The sequence below is a fragment of the Malus domestica genome, chromosome 14, assembly GCF_042453785.1.
Source record: "Malus domestica chromosome 14, GDT2T_hap1".
Taxonomy (NCBI): Eukaryota; Viridiplantae; Streptophyta; class Magnoliopsida; order Rosales; family Rosaceae; genus Malus; species Malus domestica.
Genome location: NC_091674.1, coordinates 9,010,206 through 9,032,593, shown reverse-complemented (window position 1 = coordinate 9,032,593; position 22,388 = coordinate 9,010,206). Strand labels below are relative to the sequence as shown.

The 22,388-nt window shown below is 36.5% G+C and overlaps 4 protein-coding genes across 4 annotated transcripts; 2 read left to right on the top strand and 2 right to left on the bottom strand.

Annotated features, from left to right (window-relative positions):
• Window positions 1-1,574: 1,574 nt before the first annotated feature.
• LOC103437242 (uncharacterized protein At2g39795, mitochondrial) lies at window positions 1,575-4,357 on the bottom strand. The gene is made up of 3 exons (XM_008375714.4): window positions 4,225-4,357; window positions 3,560-3,906; window positions 1,575-1,952 (listed from the first exon to the last, which is right to left on the bottom strand). The coding sequence occupies exons 1-3, from the start codon at window positions 4,336-4,338 to the stop codon at window positions 1,766-1,768; spliced, it is 648 nt and encodes a 215-aa protein (XP_008373936.3). The 5' UTR covers window positions 4,339-4,357; the 3' UTR covers window positions 1,575-1,765.
• A 55-nt stretch (window positions 4,358-4,412) lies between these two features.
• Window positions 4,413-14,292, top strand: LOC103420246 (nuclear pore complex protein NUP93A-like). Its single transcript, XM_008358308.4, has 15 exons — window positions 4,413-4,670; window positions 6,039-6,130; window positions 6,320-6,386; window positions 6,915-6,974; window positions 8,134-8,223; window positions 8,586-8,855; window positions 9,181-9,276; window positions 9,398-9,532; window positions 9,829-9,882; window positions 9,991-10,074; window positions 10,796-10,882; window positions 10,953-11,855; window positions 12,316-12,497; window positions 13,321-13,612; window positions 13,867-14,292. The coding sequence occupies exons 1-15, from the start codon at window positions 4,569-4,571 to the stop codon at window positions 13,942-13,944; spliced, it is 2,592 nt and encodes an 863-aa protein (XP_008356530.3). The 5' UTR covers window positions 4,413-4,568; the 3' UTR covers window positions 13,945-14,292.
• Window positions 14,293-15,407: 1,115 nt separating this feature from the next.
• On the top strand, window positions 15,408-18,109 carry LOC103409580 (tRNA-splicing endonuclease subunit SEN54-like). The gene is made up of 5 exons (XM_008348396.4): window positions 15,408-15,649; window positions 16,218-16,331; window positions 16,408-16,539; window positions 17,090-17,491; window positions 17,663-18,109. Exons 2-5 carry the CDS (start codon window positions 16,234-16,236, stop codon window positions 17,799-17,801), a joined length of 771 nt encoding a protein of 256 aa, XP_008346618.1. The 5' UTR covers window positions 15,408-15,649; window positions 16,218-16,233; the 3' UTR covers window positions 17,802-18,109.
• Window positions 18,110-20,353: 2,244 nt separating this feature from the next.
• LOC103409578 (zeatin O-glucosyltransferase-like) lies at window positions 20,354-22,122 on the bottom strand. Its single transcript, XM_008348395.4, has one exon. The coding sequence runs from the start codon at window positions 22,019-22,021 to the stop codon at window positions 20,615-20,617; it is 1,407 nt and encodes a 468-aa protein (XP_008346617.3). The 5' UTR covers window positions 22,022-22,122; the 3' UTR covers window positions 20,354-20,614.
• Window positions 22,123-22,388: the final 266 nt, after the last annotated feature.

The window sequence follows — 22,388 nt, the reverse complement described above, 5'->3', positions numbered from 1 at the left end:
TTCACCTAAGAATAACTCAAGGCGAGAGCAGTTAAACGCTCTCTCTGTCTCATACAAGTATTGTTGAACACAGAAAGGTCTTGAGATTCATGAAATAACTGAAAGTTATAAAATGTAGAATCCAAAGAGACTCATCAAATGATTCGTAATTTGGTATGGTTTAACAATTTTTAGGGAAATCCCAATGCGGCAGATTTCTACAGATTTAGAAGGGAAAAGGATCATTACCTTCAATTCGAAGGACTTAAGGTCACGTGCAAGTTGTTCATCATGTCGTCCCTAGCGAGCAAGAAGCCTGTACAACGTTTCAGCAACGAAAAGAAAGTGAACAAAAGAACATCTCAATCAACAGACATTCTTGTATCTTCAGTCAAGAATACCGCATAAGAAAGGTAGATGAACAAACATACTATTTAGATCCAAACAAGCATCAATGAAAGGTGAAGAAACTGTAAGGGTACTACAAATGCTGTCATATTTTTCATATAGCTTGATTTCTCAGAAAATAAATAGGAAGTGGATTGATGTACATCTCAAGTAAATAGTCATTCTTACACCTTGAATCAAAGAATACCAAATACAAATGGAAAAGACACCAAATCTAAGGTTTTGTTTCAAAAACTTATCTAACATGTTTTCAAAGCGCTAAGACAATTGCCATGCACCAATATCCTTATTTGGATTCATGAACATAGAAATTTACAACTTCTGTGTGAGAACCTTCTTCTGAAGCCAAAGGAAAGAAAAAAAAAGGGGCGAGAGACTGAGATCTCAATTTGGTACAACGATTCCCTTTAAAGTAAACTTAGCCAACATTCTGGAATTTGAGAAAGAGAAAAGGCAGTCAGAAAAGAAAAACTCAGCCTACAATTCCCTTTTAAGTACTTCTGAGGCAACTTCAATTACAATTTCTTGGCCTCTTTTCTTTGCCTTCAACTGTTGTTTTGTTTTTGCATTTGTGTCCATCACTAAGATTTTGAAATGATTGAAAGGCTTTTAGATAAAATGTTTTTAGAACCAAATCTTAGTAAAAACGCAAGTTAATTCTAGAAAATCATTTGAACTGATGCTTTTAGTAGAAAGCACTTCAAGTGATTTTGTAACGCAAAAATATTATCTTTAAAAGTACTTGCCAAACAAGCCCTAAGTCTACATGTTTATACCAAATAGCCTGACTAATGTTTCTGACTGGACAATGTGATTCTCATTGCCCACATTGTGACATTGTTTAAGGGGTACTTTGAATAGTAGTTAAACGTTTGGATATGTTGAGATTTTTAGCCCCTTCTTTATTTACTCGTAGAATTTTAACCACTCGACAGGCGTCCGAGCACTAGCTTGAAGGGGATTTGGACATTGTTTAAGGGATCGCGAACCAAACACCTCTCGAAGATAATTCAGGCATTGTTCAAGGCTTCTTGAGAGGGCTCTGGCTGCCAAATCCTGACTCATCAATTTGGAAACCAATGAATGAATCCATGGTGACAGATTGATTTCCAAAATTGAGTAGGGAAAAAGAATCAACCTTAGACCGTACAATACCATTCCTAAATGCTAAAAGAATAAGCCATAAATTGAAAATACTCGACCATAAATCTGATTTAAATTGGATAAACTGCTTGCTTAATCCACCTTGGAGAAGAACTTCCAAGGCTTTACCTTACCTTCATCATGATTTATATAAAAACTAAACTAATTACTACTGAACGTACGAATCCATCAATAGGAGATACATTGTTGGAACTGTGAATAACTAAACCCTGCGCTACTGGATTCTGTCACTCTCTGGTTTTGGTTTCGCAACATGAGATTCAAGTATGTGCAGCCAGTTCACGTATTGACCGTGCTCTTTTTTGTGCAGGTGGTGGAGGAGGAAGTTAGTCAGGCTTTCTCCAATGCCTTTGGATTGTAGATATTCCTTGAGGGCATCTTGTAACTGATCATCCAAAGAACTGCCATACATACTCAGATTAGAGTAAGAAAATAAATACAGACAAACCAAATTCATAGTACATTACATCTACAAAGTAAGATGCATAATAATATTCAGAAAGCATCTGATGCATAATAATATTCAGAAAGCATCTGATGTAGGAAATTACCACAAATTAAGCTTGCAAAATATAAGCTTTTGGTACAGCCACACAACGGAATACGATAAAAATAGAAAACCCACAGAAATCCAACTAAGATGCTTTCAAATTTTGTGGGATTTCCCTACCCCTGCTATACTAGACCATTTTTCCGTCCGATAATCCTTGAGGTGCTGCTGGCTACGCAACTCCACAAACAAAAAGTTAATGAATAAACTATGGATTTTCTTTCCTTAGATGCACCAAAACTTCAACTTTGGTGAATTCTTTGAAGTGGCAGTGGCACTGTTGCATTAGGAGCGTGATCATGAATACACCATACATGATCAGCTTAGGTAGCTCCATGTTCACTAACTTGTGTTTCTTCAAGTAGTGCGACCAAATACTGCAGCTTCTGCAGAGAAGCAACCTCTGGAGGAGTCCTCTTGGTAGAGATATAGACTGATTTATTGTAGGCAAACCCAGCATGAGGAAGAACGGTGCTTTTTTTATTGGATTGTTTTGGATGATTAAAATTACTCATTTAAAGGGCTAGGATCTATTTTATTAGGACTATAGTTCTTCTAGACTCTTAACTTCTTATATTTGGCTTTCTAGTTTTGTTTTTTTTGAGAAGATCAGGTGTTTGTTCCATGAGCAACTACGATAGGTTTTTCACATTGTTTTCCTTTAAAAAAAAAAATGGCTTCAACAACAATCAAAGGATCCCTATTCGGATTCTCCTCATTGCACTCCGCATTGTGCTGCCAACCACCTCAGAATCTAGCAACAGAGGACTTCCCTATCAAATGACTAGGTGGAACATTCCTAGTTATCATTGGAAAGTTCTTCCAAAAGATTCACTCCAACAAGACTCCCGAGTCTTGCACTAAAAACTTTCAGTGTTCCTCCATAATTCAATAACTATATGGTTTTGCACTAAAAACTTTCAGTGTTCCTCCATAGTCATATACCCAACTCCTACATTGGACAGCAGCCTTTCTCAGAGAATAAGAAGAATTTCATGTAATGACGTCATGCATGGCAAAAATTGCTATTCAATTACATCTGTTTTGATCATTCTAAAGTACATAAACTATTTTTCCAAGGGAAAAAAACAATATCTGAACAACATAACCTGCTCAGGGAAGAAAAAAGCGGGGAAGGACTATAGAATCTAAGGCCCAAGGTGTTGATTCATCATCGTTATTTAATTAGATTTTCAACAAGGACACTTCAAGAATGGATTTCTTGAGTATCGAGTTGCAAAGCACAAGTGAAAAAAAAAGCCACCCGTTTAAATATTGCACTACATTTATTGTTTGTGGCTGATACAGGTGCCTTTCTAGCAACTGTTTTTTTTCTTTTCTTTTTTCCGTTTATTTGTTTATGTTCTTTTCAGCCGAAGTCTCAAATTTAATGATCATAAGAATAACAGAAATTTTATGTTCATCAGGTGTAAAATTAATAGGGAACAGCTGACTAACCTGAATGCGGGGCCTCTGTAGACAGAAGGGCCAAGACCAGCTGATGGTTGAAGAATATGGGCATTATGGATGTTGAATACGGACCCAGAACCGATAATCTCAAAAACACTGCAATCGAACTGCAGAATTGAGCTCAAACCAGGCTTCTTCACACATACCTTCATCAAAGCTTCCCCTGGATACTCGCTGTATTTTTCAACAGAGTCTTCCTCAGAGTAAAAGGGACCCAACAAAGCAGAAACAGCAACCTCCTCACCGCTCTCAAATTTCCTCCTCAAAACCACATCTTGGGACCGTGGTGAATCCCACTCCACCACAAAATCACCCAACGAAGAGCTTCCTCTTTCCTGCATCAATGATTGATTCCGGGTCACCCACTAACACAAAAACTACTCGAAAGAGATAATCAGACACCCCCAACCCCCTCTCTTTTTATTACAAGCGATGTTACTAGTCTAAGTTATACTAATGAGAGGGGAAGGGTTTGAACCCGCGACGCAGTGGGGGTTAAAGAGTAATGCCTTATTCACTAGAGCAATCCACTACTTGCAAGATCGCAATTTTGCAGTTGAAAAACAGATTCTCTTATACCCTGAATCTAATTTCTTTCAGAAACAAAAGCAGAAAAGCTAACGAAAACAACAAAAACGAGAGAGAGAGAGAACCTGAAAGGGATTAGAGGAAAGCTCGTATTGTATCTCGGACTGCAAAGCCCTGAGCAAGTTGCATTGTTTGAGAGCTTTGCAACCCTGCCGCGCCAGACGCATCGCCTTCGACATTCTCCACCCTCCGTCCCTCTCTTTCCGCCCCGGGGGACGCTTGAACCTTATATATTTGTTTAAACCCCAAAACGACACCGTGGGTTCACCCCCCCCCCCCCCCCCCAAAAACGACACCGTACGGTAACAAATTTCGATAGCTTTTCTCTGCAGTTTTTACAGTTGCCGTTTAAATTGCGTTAGGGCTTTGAAAAAGGTCTTAAACCCCTTTCCCTCTCTTGGAGAAAGCCATGGCGACGGAGCAAAACATGAGTAGCTGGACCCATCTGCTCCACTCCTCCACCAAGCTTCTCGAACAAGCGGCGCCTTCCGCTCAGTTCCCTCCGCTACAGGTTCAGCTCCTCCCATTTTGTCTCTGTTTGCTTTCTGTTTGTTTGGTTACCGAGAAAACCAAGTGAGTTTGACTACTCTGTGGGAAACTTCTAGTGTTAGGGTTTTTCGCTAACAATTGAGGAAGTAGTTAACCCGCTTAAGCATTGTCAATCCACTGTTCAGATTTTTGCTGTATTCCTGCAATTGCAGTGTTTGGTTTCCAAGAAAATTCGGGTAAAGAAAGAGAGAGTTCATTTTATTGTGTTTGATTTTTCGTTATTGGGAGCTTCGAAAAATTTATATTTTGGATGGTTCATTACTCAAATTTGAGCATACGGTTATTCTTCAGCCTGTTCTGATTATAAAGGCTCGCTGCGAATGCACTTATGTGCTATTTGATTAAGAAGAACTCAAATGAAGTTCTATTACTATATTAATAAGGTTCAAATTATTGCTGTTCCGCAAACTGGAATGCACTTATGCTGGTTGCCGATATAATGTCTAATAAGATTTCGTATCAAAACCCTATACCTGTTTCTTTTCCTTTTGTGTTTGATATCTCTAGATGTGAGAATGACTATTTAATTGAGATGTTCGGTCATCCAGTTTCTTTTTATTCTGAGAAAATCAAAATATATGCAAAAGATGATAGCATTAGCACCTGTAGTGCACTTATGCTTTTGTTCTTCACCTCACATAATGTCATCAATGCTTTGTTTGGTATCCGAGAAAATGTAGGACAAGACACTGAATAAAAATCTTGTGGTATTCATTGACAGAAGATGTAAGAATGTCTATTTGATTGAGATGTTCTTTTATTCACTTTCTTTTCATTGCTGAAACATTTGTAAGGGGAAGAAAACTAGCAGGATATAAATGCCGAGGTTCTTATCTTGTTTTATTGCTGAAAAATACTGAGAAAATTTGAGTTTTAGAATCTCTTAAAAATCCCTTCTTTTTTAATTTAGCCAATTCAACAAATTTATAATGAAAATTTTAGGTAAATCGTTTCTATTGTTTGTTTATGCTCATTAGGCAGCTGAAAACCCTAGGGAAAGCAATAATTGGGACTTCAACTCTTTTGAATTTTATCTTTGAGTCTCACATTGTTTGTTTTGTTAAATTAATAAAAGAATTCATTTGTCTGAGAGGACACAAAGAACCACTCATTTATGCCCAAAAACAGCGGCCATGTTCAACCCTCCCTCTCTCACTCCCCTCTCTTGTTCACAATCTTAGAAAAACAAAGTATCAGGGTATGATCCTGAACACAAAAGTTAAATTTTCCCGTATATAGTATAACAATAAGATGAAAAGGAGATATACTTTCTATGGATCCAGGTATCTAGTTTTTATGGATTCTGAATTCATATATTTATCTGTTTCAGAGGAATTTAGATCAGTTAGAAACATTATCAAAGAAACTCAAGGCGAAAACTCTACGAAATGAGGCTCCTCAACAATCCGTTGCTGCCACAAGGTAGTAGAATGATTTGTCTCAAAATATATCGTATTTCTCAGATTCACTTTATTTATGTTGATAAATCTCTTTTTTTCCCAAATCACTTTACTTATTGCAGGTAAGGTTGAGGGTATTTATCAAGTTTTGTTCTGTGCTTAATTTTTAGCTAGTAGATGTGTTCAACTATATCGTATTCGTTTATTACAGGCTTCTTGCATGTGAGGGACTAAATGCAGAGCAGCTTGCACGTGACCTTAAGTCCTTTGAATTGAAGGTAACATGACCTATACATTCTACTTTATGTAGAAATATGCCTCATTGCAATTTTGCTTAAAAATTGTTAACCATACAAAATTATTTGATGAATCAATTTGGTGCTACATTTTAAACTTCGTTCCATGATCTCAAGGCATTTCCGTGTTTGTAAGAGAAAGCTAATGAGTAGACTTATGTAAAAGTAGAATTAGCATTGAGAAGGATCTCCTTTTATGCTAACACAAAAGATGCAAATTTTGTCTAAGGCCAATATTTCAACTTATTTGTAAGCCATGTTTTCCTTAATTCTCAGGTCAACTTATTCAAGGAGTTCTTAGTTCAAATGTAACTGTACTTGCTTTGAGTTATTTTCTTAGGTGAAGTCAATGGCTGCTTAGAACTCCTGCTACATGTTCACTTCTTTTTTCTGGGCTTACACCTCCAAAGAATAATTGTATCACAATTTTTTAGATTCTAAACTACTTTTACTCATTCCTTACCATGTTTACTAATTTATTTCGGTGGTTTTCCTTTTCTTCATTCAAAGACAACATTTGAAGATGTTTTTCCGTCTGAAGCAACAAATGTTGAAGAGTATCTGCAGCAGGTAGATTTAACTCTATAACTTTTTACTAATGATCTGATTAGATTACCGTATGTTTCTTTCACTACTGTAACATTGGGTCCTCCCTGATATTCTGAAAGATGGTTTTACTTGATACACGCCTTAAATTTTGTGGGATAACATGATGGAACTAATGTATTAGACATTGGAAACATGCATTTATTTAGCAAGATTTTCTTTAAGAAAATTTGGCTTTTAATGTCGGTATTACAAGATGGAGCTGCAACATATAGAACTATTGATAATGCTTGTCGCTTGTTAATTATTGTTTTGCGTCCTTGCATATGGACTGGATATGACATCTTGCTCAGGTTTTGTTATTAAATTAGTAATGAATAAAGGATGATACATTCCTGATCTCTTGGGATTGTTTCCTGTTTCATCATGATTTCCAGATTTCCCTGTTTTATTAAAACATTCCCTTTATGTATTCTTTGTAGATTAATTATACTTGTAAATCAAGTCATTGTACACTATTTAAATCAATGATAATGCACCCTCTAAAGTATCGAGGGATTGAGCCAAAATACCTTCTTTTACTTTTGCTGTCTTGTCTGCAATTCCTCCTTTGAGTTATCTTTTAATGAACTATAGATAAACTGAATGTTGGATCATTTAGCTGAGTTTTATATTTTATCTAATTATGTTTTCATTCTTTAAAGTAAAATTGTATGTACATTTGTTTTATTTACTTTCCAAGAAGACATGCTTGTGTTTCGTTTTTGAATATTTGTCTTTGGGATACATTATATTTGCCTCCCCCTATAATTGAGACAAATTTATGTTTTGTTATTTTTCGTTTTCTTAATTTCTTTCTTTATGGCATTGTCTTTGGGTATGCTAATTTTCTTTTTTTATGGCTAAATGCATGAGTTACTATTTATTTATTGTGCTGTCCAAGTGCAGCTCGAAAATTTGATCAATAATTTTCCTTCTTTTGGGTACTGTATAATGCTGTTAGAGATGTGCGTTTAATTTTAATTGGTGTATGAGCAAGATCTATATAATATGGTCACACCAGTTTGTTTTCTTTTCATGCCTTAAAATGCTTTATTTCACTTTTCTGAGGTGTACTTGTTCTGATTTCCAGAGATTGATAGTGATTCCTTAACCATAGTGTATACAATTTTTTCCTCATTAGGTCCATCAAATGGCAATGGTCTCAGCTCTTCAAGAAGCTCAGAAGGATAACCTTAGAAGTTTTAATGATTACATGTTAAAAGTTTTGGAGGTTAGTGTACTCCAATGGATTTTTGCAATATCATATTTACTGGGTTTCCCTTGTTTAAAATTTTACTAGTTTTTATTTATTTATTTTTATGTATGGCCGCTCTCATGCCTGTATATGCTCTGATATCCTTGGAGAAGCATTTTAAATTCCCTCTTTCTGTTGGTTTTTAGTTATTGTTCGACGAAATAATGAATGATTGCAAGTTGCTTTAGTTTAAAGATCCTGTTGCCTTAGTTTTGACAAAAAATAGTTACTTATAGAGAAGGAAAGGAATTGGCATGAAAGTGTTTTAAACAGTCTTATGATCATTTATGCTCGTTCTGCGTTCAAAGTTGGTAATGGCGGAATTTGATATTTGTCAGGAGGATTGGCAAAAGGAAAAACGTGATTTCCTTCAAAGCTTAAGCCAGATTTCGACATTACCCAGGACCAACATGACTTATACTAGCAGCAGTGGTAGCCATTCTGGTCAAATAGCATCCATAACTTCTAGCCCTCAAGTTTCATCTTATCCGTCTAGCATGGAGCTTGTACATTTAGAAAGCAAGCCCATCCGTGACAAGAAAGCCTCTGTCTATGCTGAAGTTGTAAAAAGTCTGAATAATGCAAGGCAGCGCGGATTACCGTATAAGGTAAGTTTTTATTTTTTAAGGTATAATTCTTTTTGTTTCATATTGCGAGGAATCTGAAATTATGAGCTCAAGTGAATTATTTCATGCTCCATTGTTTGATAAATGCCCAAGAGGCTGCTTCGAATTATTAAACTATAATGCAACTCAATATGCTGTCAACCTAACAGTTCTTATTATTCCAACTGCCAGAGTATGCATACTTGAATGAATTCCCCCTTCAGTTTGGTGGTTTTGGCCTTTTACAAATTTTATTTGATGAGTGTGATGTTAGGGAATAATGAGATTTTCTATTAATGGTTGCTGTTAATTTATTTTTTTTCATTAGCCCGCCACAGCTTTCAGGGGTGCTTATGAGAGTTTAGGCCTTGATGGATCTGGTGGAAAATCAGTTAACATGCAGAAGATATGGCACCTTCTTCAGGTATACTTGTAGACATGTGCTCTTTTAAACTGCTTTATGTTAGCATGTGCTTTTTTTGGAGGTCTCTACAGCTACATTAGATAATCAACGGTTGACAATCTGATTCTCATTATGTTGACAGACGTTGATGGGTGAAGATATAACCCTACCGCGTGGCGTTTCAAAAAGGATGTCATTAGTTATTGGGGCAAGGCGCCACCTAGAATGGGGGCATGAAAAATACATCATGGATACAATTCAAAGTCATCCGGTGCAGGTACTAATTTGTCTTTTTTTTATTTTTTTATTTTTTTTATTTTTTTTTCTTTCTTCTGTATGTTAATTGTTAAAAAGATTTTTTAGATGCGTTTTTTTATGTTTGGTCCCAATCCTTACATGCTATCCCTTTGGTCTTTCAACCTATCGGTTACTTTCATGGACTTTCTAATTTATAAATTTTATCGTTACAGTTATACTTCTGCAGCAACTTTTCTTCCTTTCCATTGTTTGTAAGACATTTCACTTTTCATCATAACAATCATAATTCATGGTCACCTCTTGATCCAATTTCAGGCTGCCCTGGGAGGAGTTGTTGGAAATTTACAAAGAATCCGTGCCTTTCTTCGGGTTTGTAATCATATTTTTCTTTAATCTTTGAGATCTTGCATGTTTTTACACGCTTTGTTATCCTTTAGGATCTTCATCTTGCGATTCAGTGTTTGTTTGTTTCTGCAGATTCGTTTAAGAGATTATGGAGTTCTAGATTTTGATGCAGGCGATGCTCGTAGGCAGCCTCCTGTTGATACCACTTGGCAGCAGGTCTTCAGTTTTTATCTTCTACATTTCTTACAATTCCCATTCTTGTTTACCTCGACCTTAATTATGAAATCGTACTCCAATATAACTAACATAGTCAGCTTACAAGTTGTATGTACACATTTCATAAATCCCAATCATCCCTTAGATCAAATTGTAGGTATGTCATTTGATCACTTTATTGTGTGACAAAGAATAAGTGCATGTTGAAAATCAAATGCTTATAATGAACTTTAGCAGTATGCATTTGATTTAAATCTTATGTCAGAGTCTTCTCATTGCCCTTGTCTTCAATGCAGCTAAAATGTTAGCTATATGTATATGGGATGAAGAATCTTACAGGAATTTTTGACCTTTTGGTCCTGCTATCTTGCACTGACGGGAGTATTCATTCTATCTTATAGCAGCGTCTCCTTTGTTTGTTGTTGTTTGCCTTCTATTTGTTCTTGATACTGTTAAGGTCTTTTACTATCTTTTTACCTTTCAATTGAAATAGTTGTTTTAATAATTTGGAGAAGGCGCAAAGATTTGAAATGTATCTTTGGGTCTCTTCATTCCCTGTTAGATTGTAAAAGGAATAGTGATTTGAAAGCAGAAAAAAGAATCTGCAATAAAATATTTAACTGCTTTCTTTGCTCCCTCCCGAATTTTCTTTTTGTGAAATATTCATTGTTCTTTTTATCCAAAGAAGCTGATTTTCACTAAATTTTATTATATGTGGCAGCTCTACTTTTGCTTGAGAACTGGGTATTACGATGAAGCAAGATCTGTTGCTCTGTCATCTCGTGCTTCACACCAGTTTGCTCCTCTGGTAAAGATTTTTGCATATGCATATAATTTTATAGCAAATGCAGCCTTAGTCATACTTCATTTTTCTACAGCTTACGGAGTGGATTAATACTGGGGGTATGGTGCCTGCGGCCATTGCAGCTTCTGCGTCAGAAGAATGTGAAAAAATGTTAAGAATGGTTGATCGTGTGGGCCGAGCTGCATATGACAAGAAAAAGTTGTTATTATATGCTCTAGTATCTGGTTCTCGTAAGCAAATCGACCGTCTACTAAGAGATCTACCAACGCTTTTCAACACTATAGAGGATTTCTTGTGGTTCAAATTGTCAGCTGTAAGAGATTGCCCTGGTGGAGGTGCCCCCATTGTTATGAATGAGAGCTTGGTACCATACACATTGGATGATTTGCAGATTTACTTAAATAAATTTGACCCGTCATATTATACAAAAAATGGAAAGGACCCCCTTGTGTACCCATACGTTTTGCTTTTAAGCATCCAATTGATACCAGGTGTGCTATACTTGTTTAAAGAAACTGGAGATGAGGGATATAACATTGATACTGCCCACATATCAATTGTGCTAGCAGATCATGGGGTCCTTTCTGAAGGTGCTGGTGCTGGACAGAAAATGGGCGTGATGGATGCTTACGCAGAGGCATCAAACATAATCAGGCAGTATGGATCTGTGTATTTACGTCTTGGTAATCTATCAATGGCATTAGAATATTATGCACAAGCTGCTGCTGCGGTTGGTGGTGGGGAATTGTCATGGTCTGGAAGAGGTAACGTTGATCAGCAAAGGCAGAGAAATTTGATGCTGAAGCAGCTCCTTACAGAGCTGTTGTTGCGGGATGGTGGGATCTATTTATTACTTGGTTCAAGAGGTGCCGGAGAAGAAGGTGATTTGGGTCGATTTTTGACTGATGCAAAAGCAAGGCAACAATTTCTTCTTGAAGCTGCACACCAATGTCAAGAAGCTGGGTTGTATGAAAAGGTGATATTTCTTTCCGTCCATGCTTTTAATTTGCAAGTTTTGTACGGAGAAGTTGCAAGTAGTACTAATCCTCTTTCCTGTTTAACTAATTTATGTTTTTATTTAAATTTCTTCGTCCTGTTCCAGTTTAGATGCTGTTTTACTAGTTTCAAATGGAAATTAATTATTACTTGTTATTCAATTCCCTTTTTTGTCCTTGGTGGTGAGTACAACCCTTTTCCATCAGAATAGGGGCTAGTACTACTTGGGGGTGGATTCTTTTAGCCACAAATTTGGATAATTGATTTTAATCTTAATTCTGCCATCTTCAAATGTTTATAATTTTTTTCTGGATATTAGTCTTTCCTTCTTTGATATGCTGTTTCTTTCTTATCAAAAAAAAAAAAAAAAATACTGATGCTTTGATTAATTTTGCTCTTTTCTTGATCTTGTGTTCTCCCCCTCTATTCTGTCCATCCAGTCTATAGAAATTCAGAAACGAATAGGAGCATTCTCGATGGCATTGGATACTATTAACAAGTGCCTCTCTGAAGCAATTTGTGCCCTTTCACGTGGTAGATTGGATGGTGATAGTCGAACTGCTGGCCTCATTCACTCTGGAAATGAGATCTTGGAAATGCACAAATATTTTCCTGATATCAGGTCATTTCAATACTCACATTTTATATTTATCCTGAACTTCAGTTAGGTTGAATAATGTTTCTGTTTATACTGGTGCTAATTTTGATGGATACTGGTAATAAAAATTATTCACTTGGAGTTGGTCTGGTCTTTGCTGTTAAACTATTCGGATATGTAAACCTAATTTCGATAACCATGTAAATATGAATGAAATAAGCATGTTTTCTCTGGCATACTCATATGGTATGCAATTATTCATCTATTATTGGAAAAAATACTTAGAGCCTTTGTTTTTTTCAGTAATCATTAATTAATTATTTAACTAGTTTAAATTTGGAGTGTTTCTTGTAGATTGTATAACATCTTCCAGAACATGAAGGCCTCATTTGATAGAGAGGATTGACTTGGATACAACTATTCACTATATTAAAGGTATCTTAAACGAAGAAATGAATGAAAAATTCCTTATTTTGTCCAAGTTGAAGGTTACTCTTGAAGAATAGTTGTCCTTTTAATCCTACCATTTTTGTGGGTATTAGACTATTAGTAGAGATATCTCTTCATGAGTAACCTTCAACGTGGACAAAACAAGGAATTTGACATCCATTTCTTCCTTTAAAATGCCTTCAATATAGTGAATAGTCCTACCCAAGAAAATCCTCTCAAACGAGCCCAAAGTGTATACAAGGGGTTGCGTTTATTTTGTAAAGAATATACATTTGGAAATTGTACTTTTGGATGGATTTTCAACTCATGCCGTACTTACTCTTTTCGGATGATTTCTGATGATCTTTCTCTTTATGCAATTTTTCTTACTCGAGAGTCATTTGAGTGTAATGTGCAGTCCTCAAGAGAGGGAAAGTGTTTCTGAGCAGTACATTGTTTTAAGACAACTTGAGGCCGTACTGTCAATCCATAAGTTGGCAAGAGGAGGCTGTTACGCTGATGCTTTAAGGGAGGTTGCCAGGCTTCAATTTCTTCCATTAGTTCCCGGGACACCAGATGCTACCACCGATGTCTTCCAGAATTTATCTCCGCATGTCCAAGCCTGTGTTCCAGACCTCTTGAAGGTTGCTCTCACTTGTCTGGACAACATGGTGGATTCTGATGGATCGCTTCGTGCCTTGAGGGCTAAGGTATTCTTTCAAAAATAGTTTCGTGTTCATTGCTTTATATATATATGGTTCTCAAAAGACCCTTTTCAGATATCCTTATCTATGCCTGTTTTCCATTTTGGTAAGATGGTTGAGTTCTCCGTTTAATGGTTAAGGTTGAGGCGTAACTTCGGATGCTCATAAAGTTGATGGATTAGAAGCTTGATTTTAGTGATATCATGTTTAGATATGTATCATTCTGTTTCATGATTAATCACGTCATTTGGTTTTTGCAGATTGCTAGCTTCATTGCAAATAATTCCAATAGGAACTGGCCTCGTGATTTGTATGAGAGAGTTGCCCGGAGCTTGTGAAGCAGATGAAGCACAAGAGATGAAGATGCATGATTGTTTTACCAATTGGAGAAGACAATCTAAAGTAGCAATACTACTTCGATGACCGAGTTAATTCGATTTTAGCGGCGTCCTCTGTTTTGTATTCAACCTGGCAAGCTGAACTGAGTTGCGATCGGATTTCTTGTGTGTAATTTGAGCACCAATATCACCCTCATTCCCATTTTTATAGCTAATGTGTGGAACTTTAGATCTTCTGTAATATGAAAAAGGTGTTGATATGTTTCTAGAAAAAAGTGAATTTGTAGTGATCCATTTCCGCTTCATCGAAGGATTTGAATAATTAATCCTAATCTTAATTTTAATCTACTTCGCTTCATGTTCACTTTTCTCACAGGTTAAATATTATTCCCGTGGAGCATCTCTATTTGCCTCCCTAAATAAGCCTCTAAGGGGCCGCGTGATAATCATTTCGTTTTCAGTTTTTGTTTTTTTTTTTACAACTGAAATCTTGTTTGGTAGCTATTTTTTAAATTTTTAGTTTTTTTTTTTCAAAAAAATGAAAACTTCATGTTTAAAATTTGGTCTTAAATTTTCACTTTTTGTTTAAATTTTTATTTTTTGAAACCTGAAAACTCAAATGGATATTTCAATTTCAAAAAGTGAAAACTGAGAACCAAAAACAAAAAATTGAAAAAGAAAATAATTATCAAACAACCCTATTTCCTACCACAATGCATCGTAAATTCAACACAATTTAGAAAAAGGGTAGAGACACCTCCATTTTCTTGGTCCCGCGGATTGTGGAATTTAATGGGTTTGAACGACCAAAATGGATTTTCAATAAGAATACGGTTAGCAAATTGCTTGGTAATAACACTAAAAGCCAAATATAGTGTAATAAATAACAATTAGACAAATGAAAAAAATCGAGCAGGTGGCTTATAGCGTAATTGGTTAAGAGTATTTGCTCTTGTACTTGAGGTCCCTTGTTCGAATTCCTGTTTCTGAAGTATAACATAATTATCCTATCATTTGTACAAAATAATAATAATGAAAAGATAGAAATGAGAACTGGTAAGACGAAATAAATTTGAAGAGGTTTGAGTGGAGTAACCGAATGCAACGACACATCGAATTTCAATGATCTAAACCATCTATTTTTTCAATTAGCACCTTATAAATCATTCTTGCAAAATACTAGCCAAATCAGAAATATTTGATGAATTTATTTGAGTTCAAAAAAATCGATCAATATTATGTTCTAAGAAACTTTGAAATTTTATCGTGGCAATTAAATGTGCATATAATTTCGGATTGAATTGAATTTTTGCATAAATGATCTATGAATCAAGGATTTCAAAATAAATTGTTCAAATCGCTGAAGTTCAAAGTGAAATTAATCTCACAACTAATCTCATTTTTTTCGAAGAAAATGAAATCCCTTCCTTTAAAGGCTTGTATGAGAAGGTATTAGCCAAATGAAAAAGAAAATTAGAAAACAAACCTTTTTTTGTTCCCCCTTAACCAACTCTTCCTCCGCCTCGCCCCCGCGCAGTGTCTTCCTCCACCCCACCTTTTTCAGTCTCTTCCCCCGCCCACCACCCCCCCCCCCCCCCGGCGTTTATATATCCTCTTCCGACCCGAGCTTATCTCTTCCTCCCTCACCGCCCCTTTTTCCTCCCTCCCCCCGAAACCCTCTCACTGTCTTCCATCCATTAACGAGGTATATTTCTTCATTCAATTTGCCTGCTTCACTCTTATGTGCTTAGTTTTATTGATGCCTCTGTTGCATTTAGTTTGTATTGTTTGGTGTAGTGGGTTATATAGTAGAAACTATTGGGTTCTCTAGCATAAGCTACGATTTTGTTTTGAATCTTTTAAGGGTAAGGGCAGCCTTGCAGGGAATTATTGACATATAGTTTCTCTGTATCATTTCAGAAACAAAGGGCTCTAAACTTGGCAAAGTATTAAAAAGAAGCTGTATATGTGTACTTGGTGGGTTTTTATATTGGTATTCTTGTTTTGATGTTGTTGGGGGTGAATGCTACAGTTTATAATCCGATTAATTAAGTCACACTGGCGAGGAAACCTTAAATATTAGAATGCACAGCGTTTTTGTGTCAGTCAATAGCTTTTGTGTTTTGAGTATATTACTATTAATAATTTTTCCTTGTTGTAGCTCTGCTAAACTTTTAATCAAAGTGTTTGCGATCAATATCTATAAGGGTGCTAATTCCTAAAGTGCTAGAACTGTTATTTGCTCAAATAACACTTTAAAAACAAACTTCTAGGTTGAAATTTGGTATAATGGAGGTCGTGGACCGGGAGAAGAAGAAGAAGATCAATGACATTGATGAAGGAGAAGATCACTATGCTTCTGTGTCTGCTTCCAAGTCGCAATTCAGGTAATTAATTAGCTTTATGAAAAAGTTACAGAGTAGTTTAGTTATGTATAGTTCTGATGTTGAGCTTTATTTTCAGGAAAGTCATATTGAAGGCTCGCTGGAGTGATGAGATGGGTATGGCTGAGGTTGTAGATAAAAAGGGTGCAATTTGGAGGACCACGGGAATTGTTCGTAGTGGCAAGCTCTATTTCTTCATTGAGGAAGTTTTGTAAGTGAAAAAACTATATTTTAATTTTAATTGGATTTGAATTAACTCAATTATAACAATCTTGATTCCTTCATTTCTGTCTTACTTTCTGATTCAAGAAGCCTTAGATTTTGAACACGTTGTTTGTGGTTGAATATATGCCTTTCAAAGCCTTGATAGCGTTGTCTTATGAAATTGTTCCTTTCACCTAGAAACCTAAACCCTACACGAATTCAATTGATGTTGAGCTTGTAAGACATGTACCACATTACTTGCTTGCCGATAGACAGAAAGGTGGTGATTTCTAAACATGTAAACGGCAATTAGCTTTTGTAAAGGCTTTTGGCAGAGTTCCTAACATACTGTAGACACCTAGGTCACTTTATCTAATTTGCCATTTACATGTTTAGCAATCACTGACTTGCCGTCTATCGGCAAGCTAGTGATGTGGTAAACGTCTTCCAAACTCAACATCTGTCGTCAACATGATTTAAGTGCGAATTCTGGTAGATCATGAAATTTGTGCATTTGTTTGAAATATGTCTTTGCAAATTTTAAGAGTCCTTTAAAGGTTTTGGATTGAAATAGGGGCTTTGCTTCTCATGGATGATGGTGATATAAGCCTTTCCTTGGAAGATATGTATGTGAAGATTTCAGATGGAAAGCATGGGTGCAGTTGGGAGGAATTTCAAGCTTATAGGCAACTCAAATCTCTCGGTTACATTGTTGGGCAGCATGGTATCCCCTGGTCTATGAAGAGTGCGAAGAGTAATCATGAATCTGTTTCTTCTCAGGGTGGCCTTGATAGCGATGAGGAGGTGGATTTGGATTCAGAAGAGTCTAGGTCTGTCATTGGATTGTTCAATGATATGCAAATTAATGAAACAAGGCTGGTATTTGATGTTTATCTCCCAAACAGCAAGTTCAGGAAATCTTCTCCTGGTGACCCAAGTTTTGTGCTCTGCTTTACCAGGTATTCATATTTTGGTAAATCGTAAGAATTTAACGAAGTTTATTCTGTTTGTGATTAGCTGCAATTATTATTTTTCTTTCCTCATTCTCTGTACTGTTAAATGATCCGATCAGTATTTCGTTCCCATGTAATTATATTTATTCAAATCTACACTTGCCTTCCGTTTTTCAGAGGTCATCCACCACCCAAAGCAGACCTAGAAGCCCTCGAGAGACGATGCGATAACATTCCCATGAAAGTTTGTCATGTGGAGGAGGGGGTTGTGAGTTTCTTTTCCTTTGACAAAGTGGAACTTCCTATCCTACCTTGATACCAGGATTTGATACTGGTGTATACTACATGAGTCGATGCAACACCAACAACATATTAGCATCTCTCTTGACTAAAAGCATACTTGTATTTTTCAACTTAGCCACTTAGTATTACGGTTTAGTGATATTTCTCTTCACTTGTAAGTGAGAGGTCTTAGGTTCAACTCTCGCTAAAGACGAATTTGAACCACATTATTACTAACGCATTATGAGGCGAAGCCCAACTTCTCTCTCTTGGAGTAGATAATATCGTTTGTAAGAAAGAAAATAATAATAATAATAATCTCCTCGCTTCAACATAGCCTTATTCATATGCCCCCTGAAAAAACAAGAGAGGCTCTTCTGATATGTTGGTGGGTTTTCCAACAGTCTATTTATATTAAAGGAAATTTAGTTCAGGTCCGTAAGAATTTTATATTTCGGCATATCATTTTTTAGGTCAACTGATTCTTCAACTAAAGTCAATTACAATTCCCTCCAAAAATTCTCTTCATCGATAAAAGCCCAAAATTATATGTAACACTAACACGCACCCAGCCCAAAATTGCTCCGCTGAAAACACCAAAACACTTTCCTTTCTCTGTCTACCTTAGAGCGTCTCAAGAAGATGTCAAATATAATATATCAAAATTTTATTTGATGGTGGATCTGCTCAAATTAAATACAAATGTTAAATCTTCTTTTATTCCAATAGATGTGTCAAATATTTATTTTATTATTACATTGGGCCCTGTGGTTATATTAACTATTAAAAATAATTAAAATTGATTTTAGTTTTTATTTTATTGATTGTCAATGGGACCACTCATTAAAAATTAAATTAAATATATTTGACTCCTTTCTTTGCAGATAAAAAAAAAAACAGTTTATTTGACATATTAGACATCTCCTTTGGAGATGGTTTAAGTGTAGCAAATATACCTTCTCCTGTCTCCTAACCAAATTCCCAAAATGCACAACTGAAATTAAATGCAACGAGAAATGATAAAGAGCTCCCTCAAAAGGGGAACTTTTCATAGACTCTTTACTACCTCATTTTGGCACAATGTTTTATAATGTTGGCACATTAATTGATGTTAAACTGTGAGATGCCAGAGAGTTTATAGAGAGTCTCAATTATGAGAGAGTCTCTTTAGCATTTCTCAACACAATAATTTAAGATCCAGAAAAAAAATCAAAATGTTTCATAAATTACCGACTAGTATATTTGCATGTCGTTGTCCATATTAATATAGGGATGTGCTATCCACACACCTCATTTTACTTCTCACACATTCCTTGATAATTTTTATCCGTTGATCTTCTTTAATTCATCCGATCCGACGGCCGAAAATTAAAAGGGTGTGTGAGAAGTAAAATGAGATGTGTGGATATCACATCCTTTAATATAAGGGCTGGTGCCAACTTTTTATTGCACATCGTAAAATTAATGTTGTATCTAATACTTTTTACTTATAATGATATTTGAGGTAGGTTGCGAAGAGAATGATGTTTCACAAATTTGCAGAAACTAATAAATTGTGATGTCACCGCAAGTAGTAGTGCACGTTCTGTTGCTAACATGCGGTAGAGGGTTATGTTCGTGTTAAAAAACGTCATCCACGAGGGAGCCGATTACAATGTCAACCGCCGTGATGAAGGTAGGATCGTGCCAATATTACTCCATTTTAGTCACCGTGGGATTGACCCGTGTACGAGGTAGCGCCGGAGTGCGGAGTTTGTCATTATACATTACTCGGTTGGAGCACTCTCTTGGCTTGCATGAGTATAAACTATGAACGACAAACTCTTGCAGTGGTTTATGTGGAAGCGGAGATGTAATAGGGTATTTGACAGTAGCCTCGAGAAAATGGGAACAGTAGCTTAAGCCGTTAGGTGTACAAAATCCAGTTCTCGCCTCATTTACTGCACATCTATGTGAGATTGGCTTCTCATATATCGAAGGACAGGAAAGTGAAAGCAACAAATTTTGGAATAGTGTAGTTGCCAAAAAGAGAATATATTGTTCAAATAATTGTCCATATTAAATTTGGTTGAAAGTGCATGGAGTTGGTGGACACGTATAAATTGTGGGGTAAACATGGATTTAAGGACTATAATGTGTATGTGACCAAAACTAAAGGACTAAAATGTGTTAAACAAAATTTGTAGCTTGTGTTATATATAAAAAGCTTTTTAGCCAAAATAGTTTATGAGATTTACCTAACTTCTCACTTTGGTTCTGAGATTTGAAATTGATAGGAGTGGTCCATGAGATTGTCCATCATCAATCATTTTGGTCATTCGGTGAAAAAAATATGTTAAATAAGGATCAAAATGATAAAATTACCCTCAATATAATAAACAATAGGCCAAAATGATTTGACAAAAATTGAGGGTATTTTTGTCATTTTATCCTTATTTAATGGAGATTTTATATGGAATGACCCAAATGATTGATTGTGGACAAACTTAGGGATCAATTCTATCGATTTCAATCTTAGGGACAAAAGTGATGAGTTATACAAATCTCATGGACCATTTTAGCTAAAAAGCTTATATAAAATATATATTTATAATAAAATAAAATCGTTACTTGTTTATTTTTTATTATTGAAAAAAGTAATATTACACTTACCATCTATTTGTACTATTATTTATACCATTTTTCTAATAGAGGTAGTGCCTGCCAACGCATATGGTTCTTCTTCTTCTCTCGAGATAGGGTTCTTCTTCTTCTGGTAAGGGAAACACTTAAAAAGTCGAAAGGAGGAGGTTGAGATTCTTAAATTTTGCTCGAGCTATGAAACGATGAATTAATGCACAAATACTATTATCTAGTGATATGAGCAATAAAAGAAGAAAACTCCATGTGAGAAGCTCCACCTTCAACCCTCGACTGGCGGACGTCAGCCCCCAACTCCGCCGCCCTCTTCCTTATCTCATCCCCTTCTTCTGACCACATAAATTTCTGCACACCATTTTTAATGCTCTGTGACGTGACAAGCTCATCCCTCTTATCCCAATGCCTCATAACAAAACCAACTCCAAGCAACTTTGTGATCAAAACAGTATTCCTTGGTTGGTCAGAGTGCATTGGCCAAGCTGCTATAGGGACCCCCATGGTGATGCTCTCTATGCATGAGTTCCACCCACAGTGACTCAGAAACCCTCCTGTTGATTTGTGGGATAGGATATCCAGCTGTGGGGCCCAGTCTCGAACCACTAATCCCCTACCTTTCACTTTCTCTTCATACCCTCGTGGCAGCTCAGCCCTTCTCACCTCCCCATCACTGAAAAGGTCACCTTTATCAGCATCCCTCAAAACCCAAATGAACTTTTGCTTGCTTTCCTCCAACCCAATTGCCAGCTCTTGAATTTGCTCATCTTTCATGGCTGTGGTTGTCCCAAAAGACACATACATCACTGAACTTTGTTCTTGTTTGTCCAACCATTCCAAACACTTGTGCCTACTACCATTTGAATTATTATTAGGGTTTGCAACCGTAGTAGGGTTGAATGGCCCTATGGCCCAATGCTTCTGCTGACCAATCCTGTTTAGTAAATCTATGTATGGTCCTTCAATGGTTCTACTGGTGTTGTGAAGGTTCCCTGCGTTCATCAACTTTTGGTGTTCATGTTGTTCACCAAGGAAATTCATGAACTCAATAGTGAAACAACCTTCAAGAGACGGGATGCCGTCTGGGAGCTTGACTTCGAGCTTCTCGAGCTTTTTCGGCATTCCGATTACTTCCCACAGGTACAAAAAAATGGTAAAGGCAGAGACGGAGTGAAAAGTGTAGGACTCTCCATTTGGTATAGAAGCAACATCTTGAATGACTGAAGCCATCATGGAGTCGTGGATGACGATGACTCTTCTTGCTTTGGGTGACAACTCACGTAAGAGCTTCGCCACTGGCTGGCGGAGGTGGGCGGTGGCTTTAAAGGAGGGTTGGAGATGAGAGGGGAACTTGTTTGTGGCTTTGGGGTTAGGAGGAGGGGAGAGGAAAGGTGGGGTTGGAAAGTCATGAAATTGGAGCTTGGCTTGATCCCAACAGTGGGCTCGGAGCTTGACTTGGCGGTTGTGAGTGGCGGCGCCAACGTAGTGGACGGGGATATTGTAGGCGGAGATGAGGCGAGAGAGGTGTAGGAGTTGGTTGAGGTGGCCTTGGGCTGGCAAGGGCACCATGACCACTACCACTTGGGATTGGTTTTGATGGTGTTGGTCACCGTCAGCCATATATCAATCAAATGAGACTTGGATAAGAAGTGTTAGTTTGCTTATATGATTGAAGCTTGAGATGAATCGTGTTTGAGGTTCTTTTTATAGAACCAAAGTGGGATTTTGTAAGGTATATAATGTAATATATACACACACACACACATTATATAATATATATATATATATATATAACATTGTGTCATTTGTCGTGCATAACATTTTAAATTTTTATCTCTTTACTTTTTGTTTTGGTGTTGTTATTAGCAGTAGGGTTCATTATACCTTATCAAAAAGAAAAAATATATTAAGAACGAAACTACTTGGGAGGAAAGGGCAGCCAAAATGGGCCACCCGTGATCCCTCAATCACTGGGGTAACAATGAGA

What these genes read in the sequence shown, in the direction of transcription:
- LOC103437242 (XM_008375714.4), bottom strand. Translation starts at nt 4,338, where the DNA reads ATGTCGAAGGCGATGCGTCTGGCGCGGCAGGGTTGCAAAGCTCTCAAA. An exon ending in TTTCCTCTAATCCCTTTCAG is followed by an intron (nt 3,907 to 4,224) that starts GTTCTCTCTCTC and finishes TCATTGATGCAG; the next exon opens with GAAAGAGGAAGCTCTTCGTT. An exon ending in TACAGAGGCCCCGCATTCAG is followed by an intron (nt 1,953 to 3,559) that starts GTTAGTCAGCTG and finishes TATGTATGGCAG; the next exon opens with TTCTTTGGATGATCAGTTAC.
- LOC103420246 (XM_008358308.4), top strand. Translation starts at nt 4,569, where the DNA reads ATGGCGACGGAGCAAAACATGAGTAGCTGGACCCATCTGCTCCACTCC. An exon ending in AGCGCGGATTACCGTATAAG is followed by an intron (nt 8,856 to 9,180) that starts GTAAGTTTTTAT and finishes TTTTTTCATTAG; the next exon opens with CCCGCCACAGCTTTCAGGGG. An exon ending in TTCGTGCCTTGAGGGCTAAG is followed by an intron (nt 13,613 to 13,866) that starts GTATTCTTTCAA and finishes TGGTTTTTGCAG; the next exon opens with ATTGCTAGCTTCATTGCAAA.
- LOC103409580 (XM_008348396.4), top strand. Translation starts at nt 16,234, where the DNA reads ATGGAGGTCGTGGACCGGGAGAAGAAGAAGAAGATCAATGACATTGAT. An exon ending in TTCTTCATTGAGGAAGTTTT is followed by an intron (nt 16,540 to 17,089) that starts GTAAGTGAAAAA and finishes AGTCCTTTAAAG; the next exon opens with GTTTTGGATTGAAATAGGGG. An exon ending in TTTGTGCTCTGCTTTACCAG is followed by an intron (nt 17,492 to 17,662) that starts GTATTCATATTT and finishes TCCGTTTTTCAG; the next exon opens with AGGTCATCCACCACCCAAAG.
- LOC103409578 (XM_008348395.4), bottom strand. Translation starts at nt 22,021, where the DNA reads ATGGCTGACGGTGACCAACACCATCAAAACCAATCCCAAGTGGTAGTG.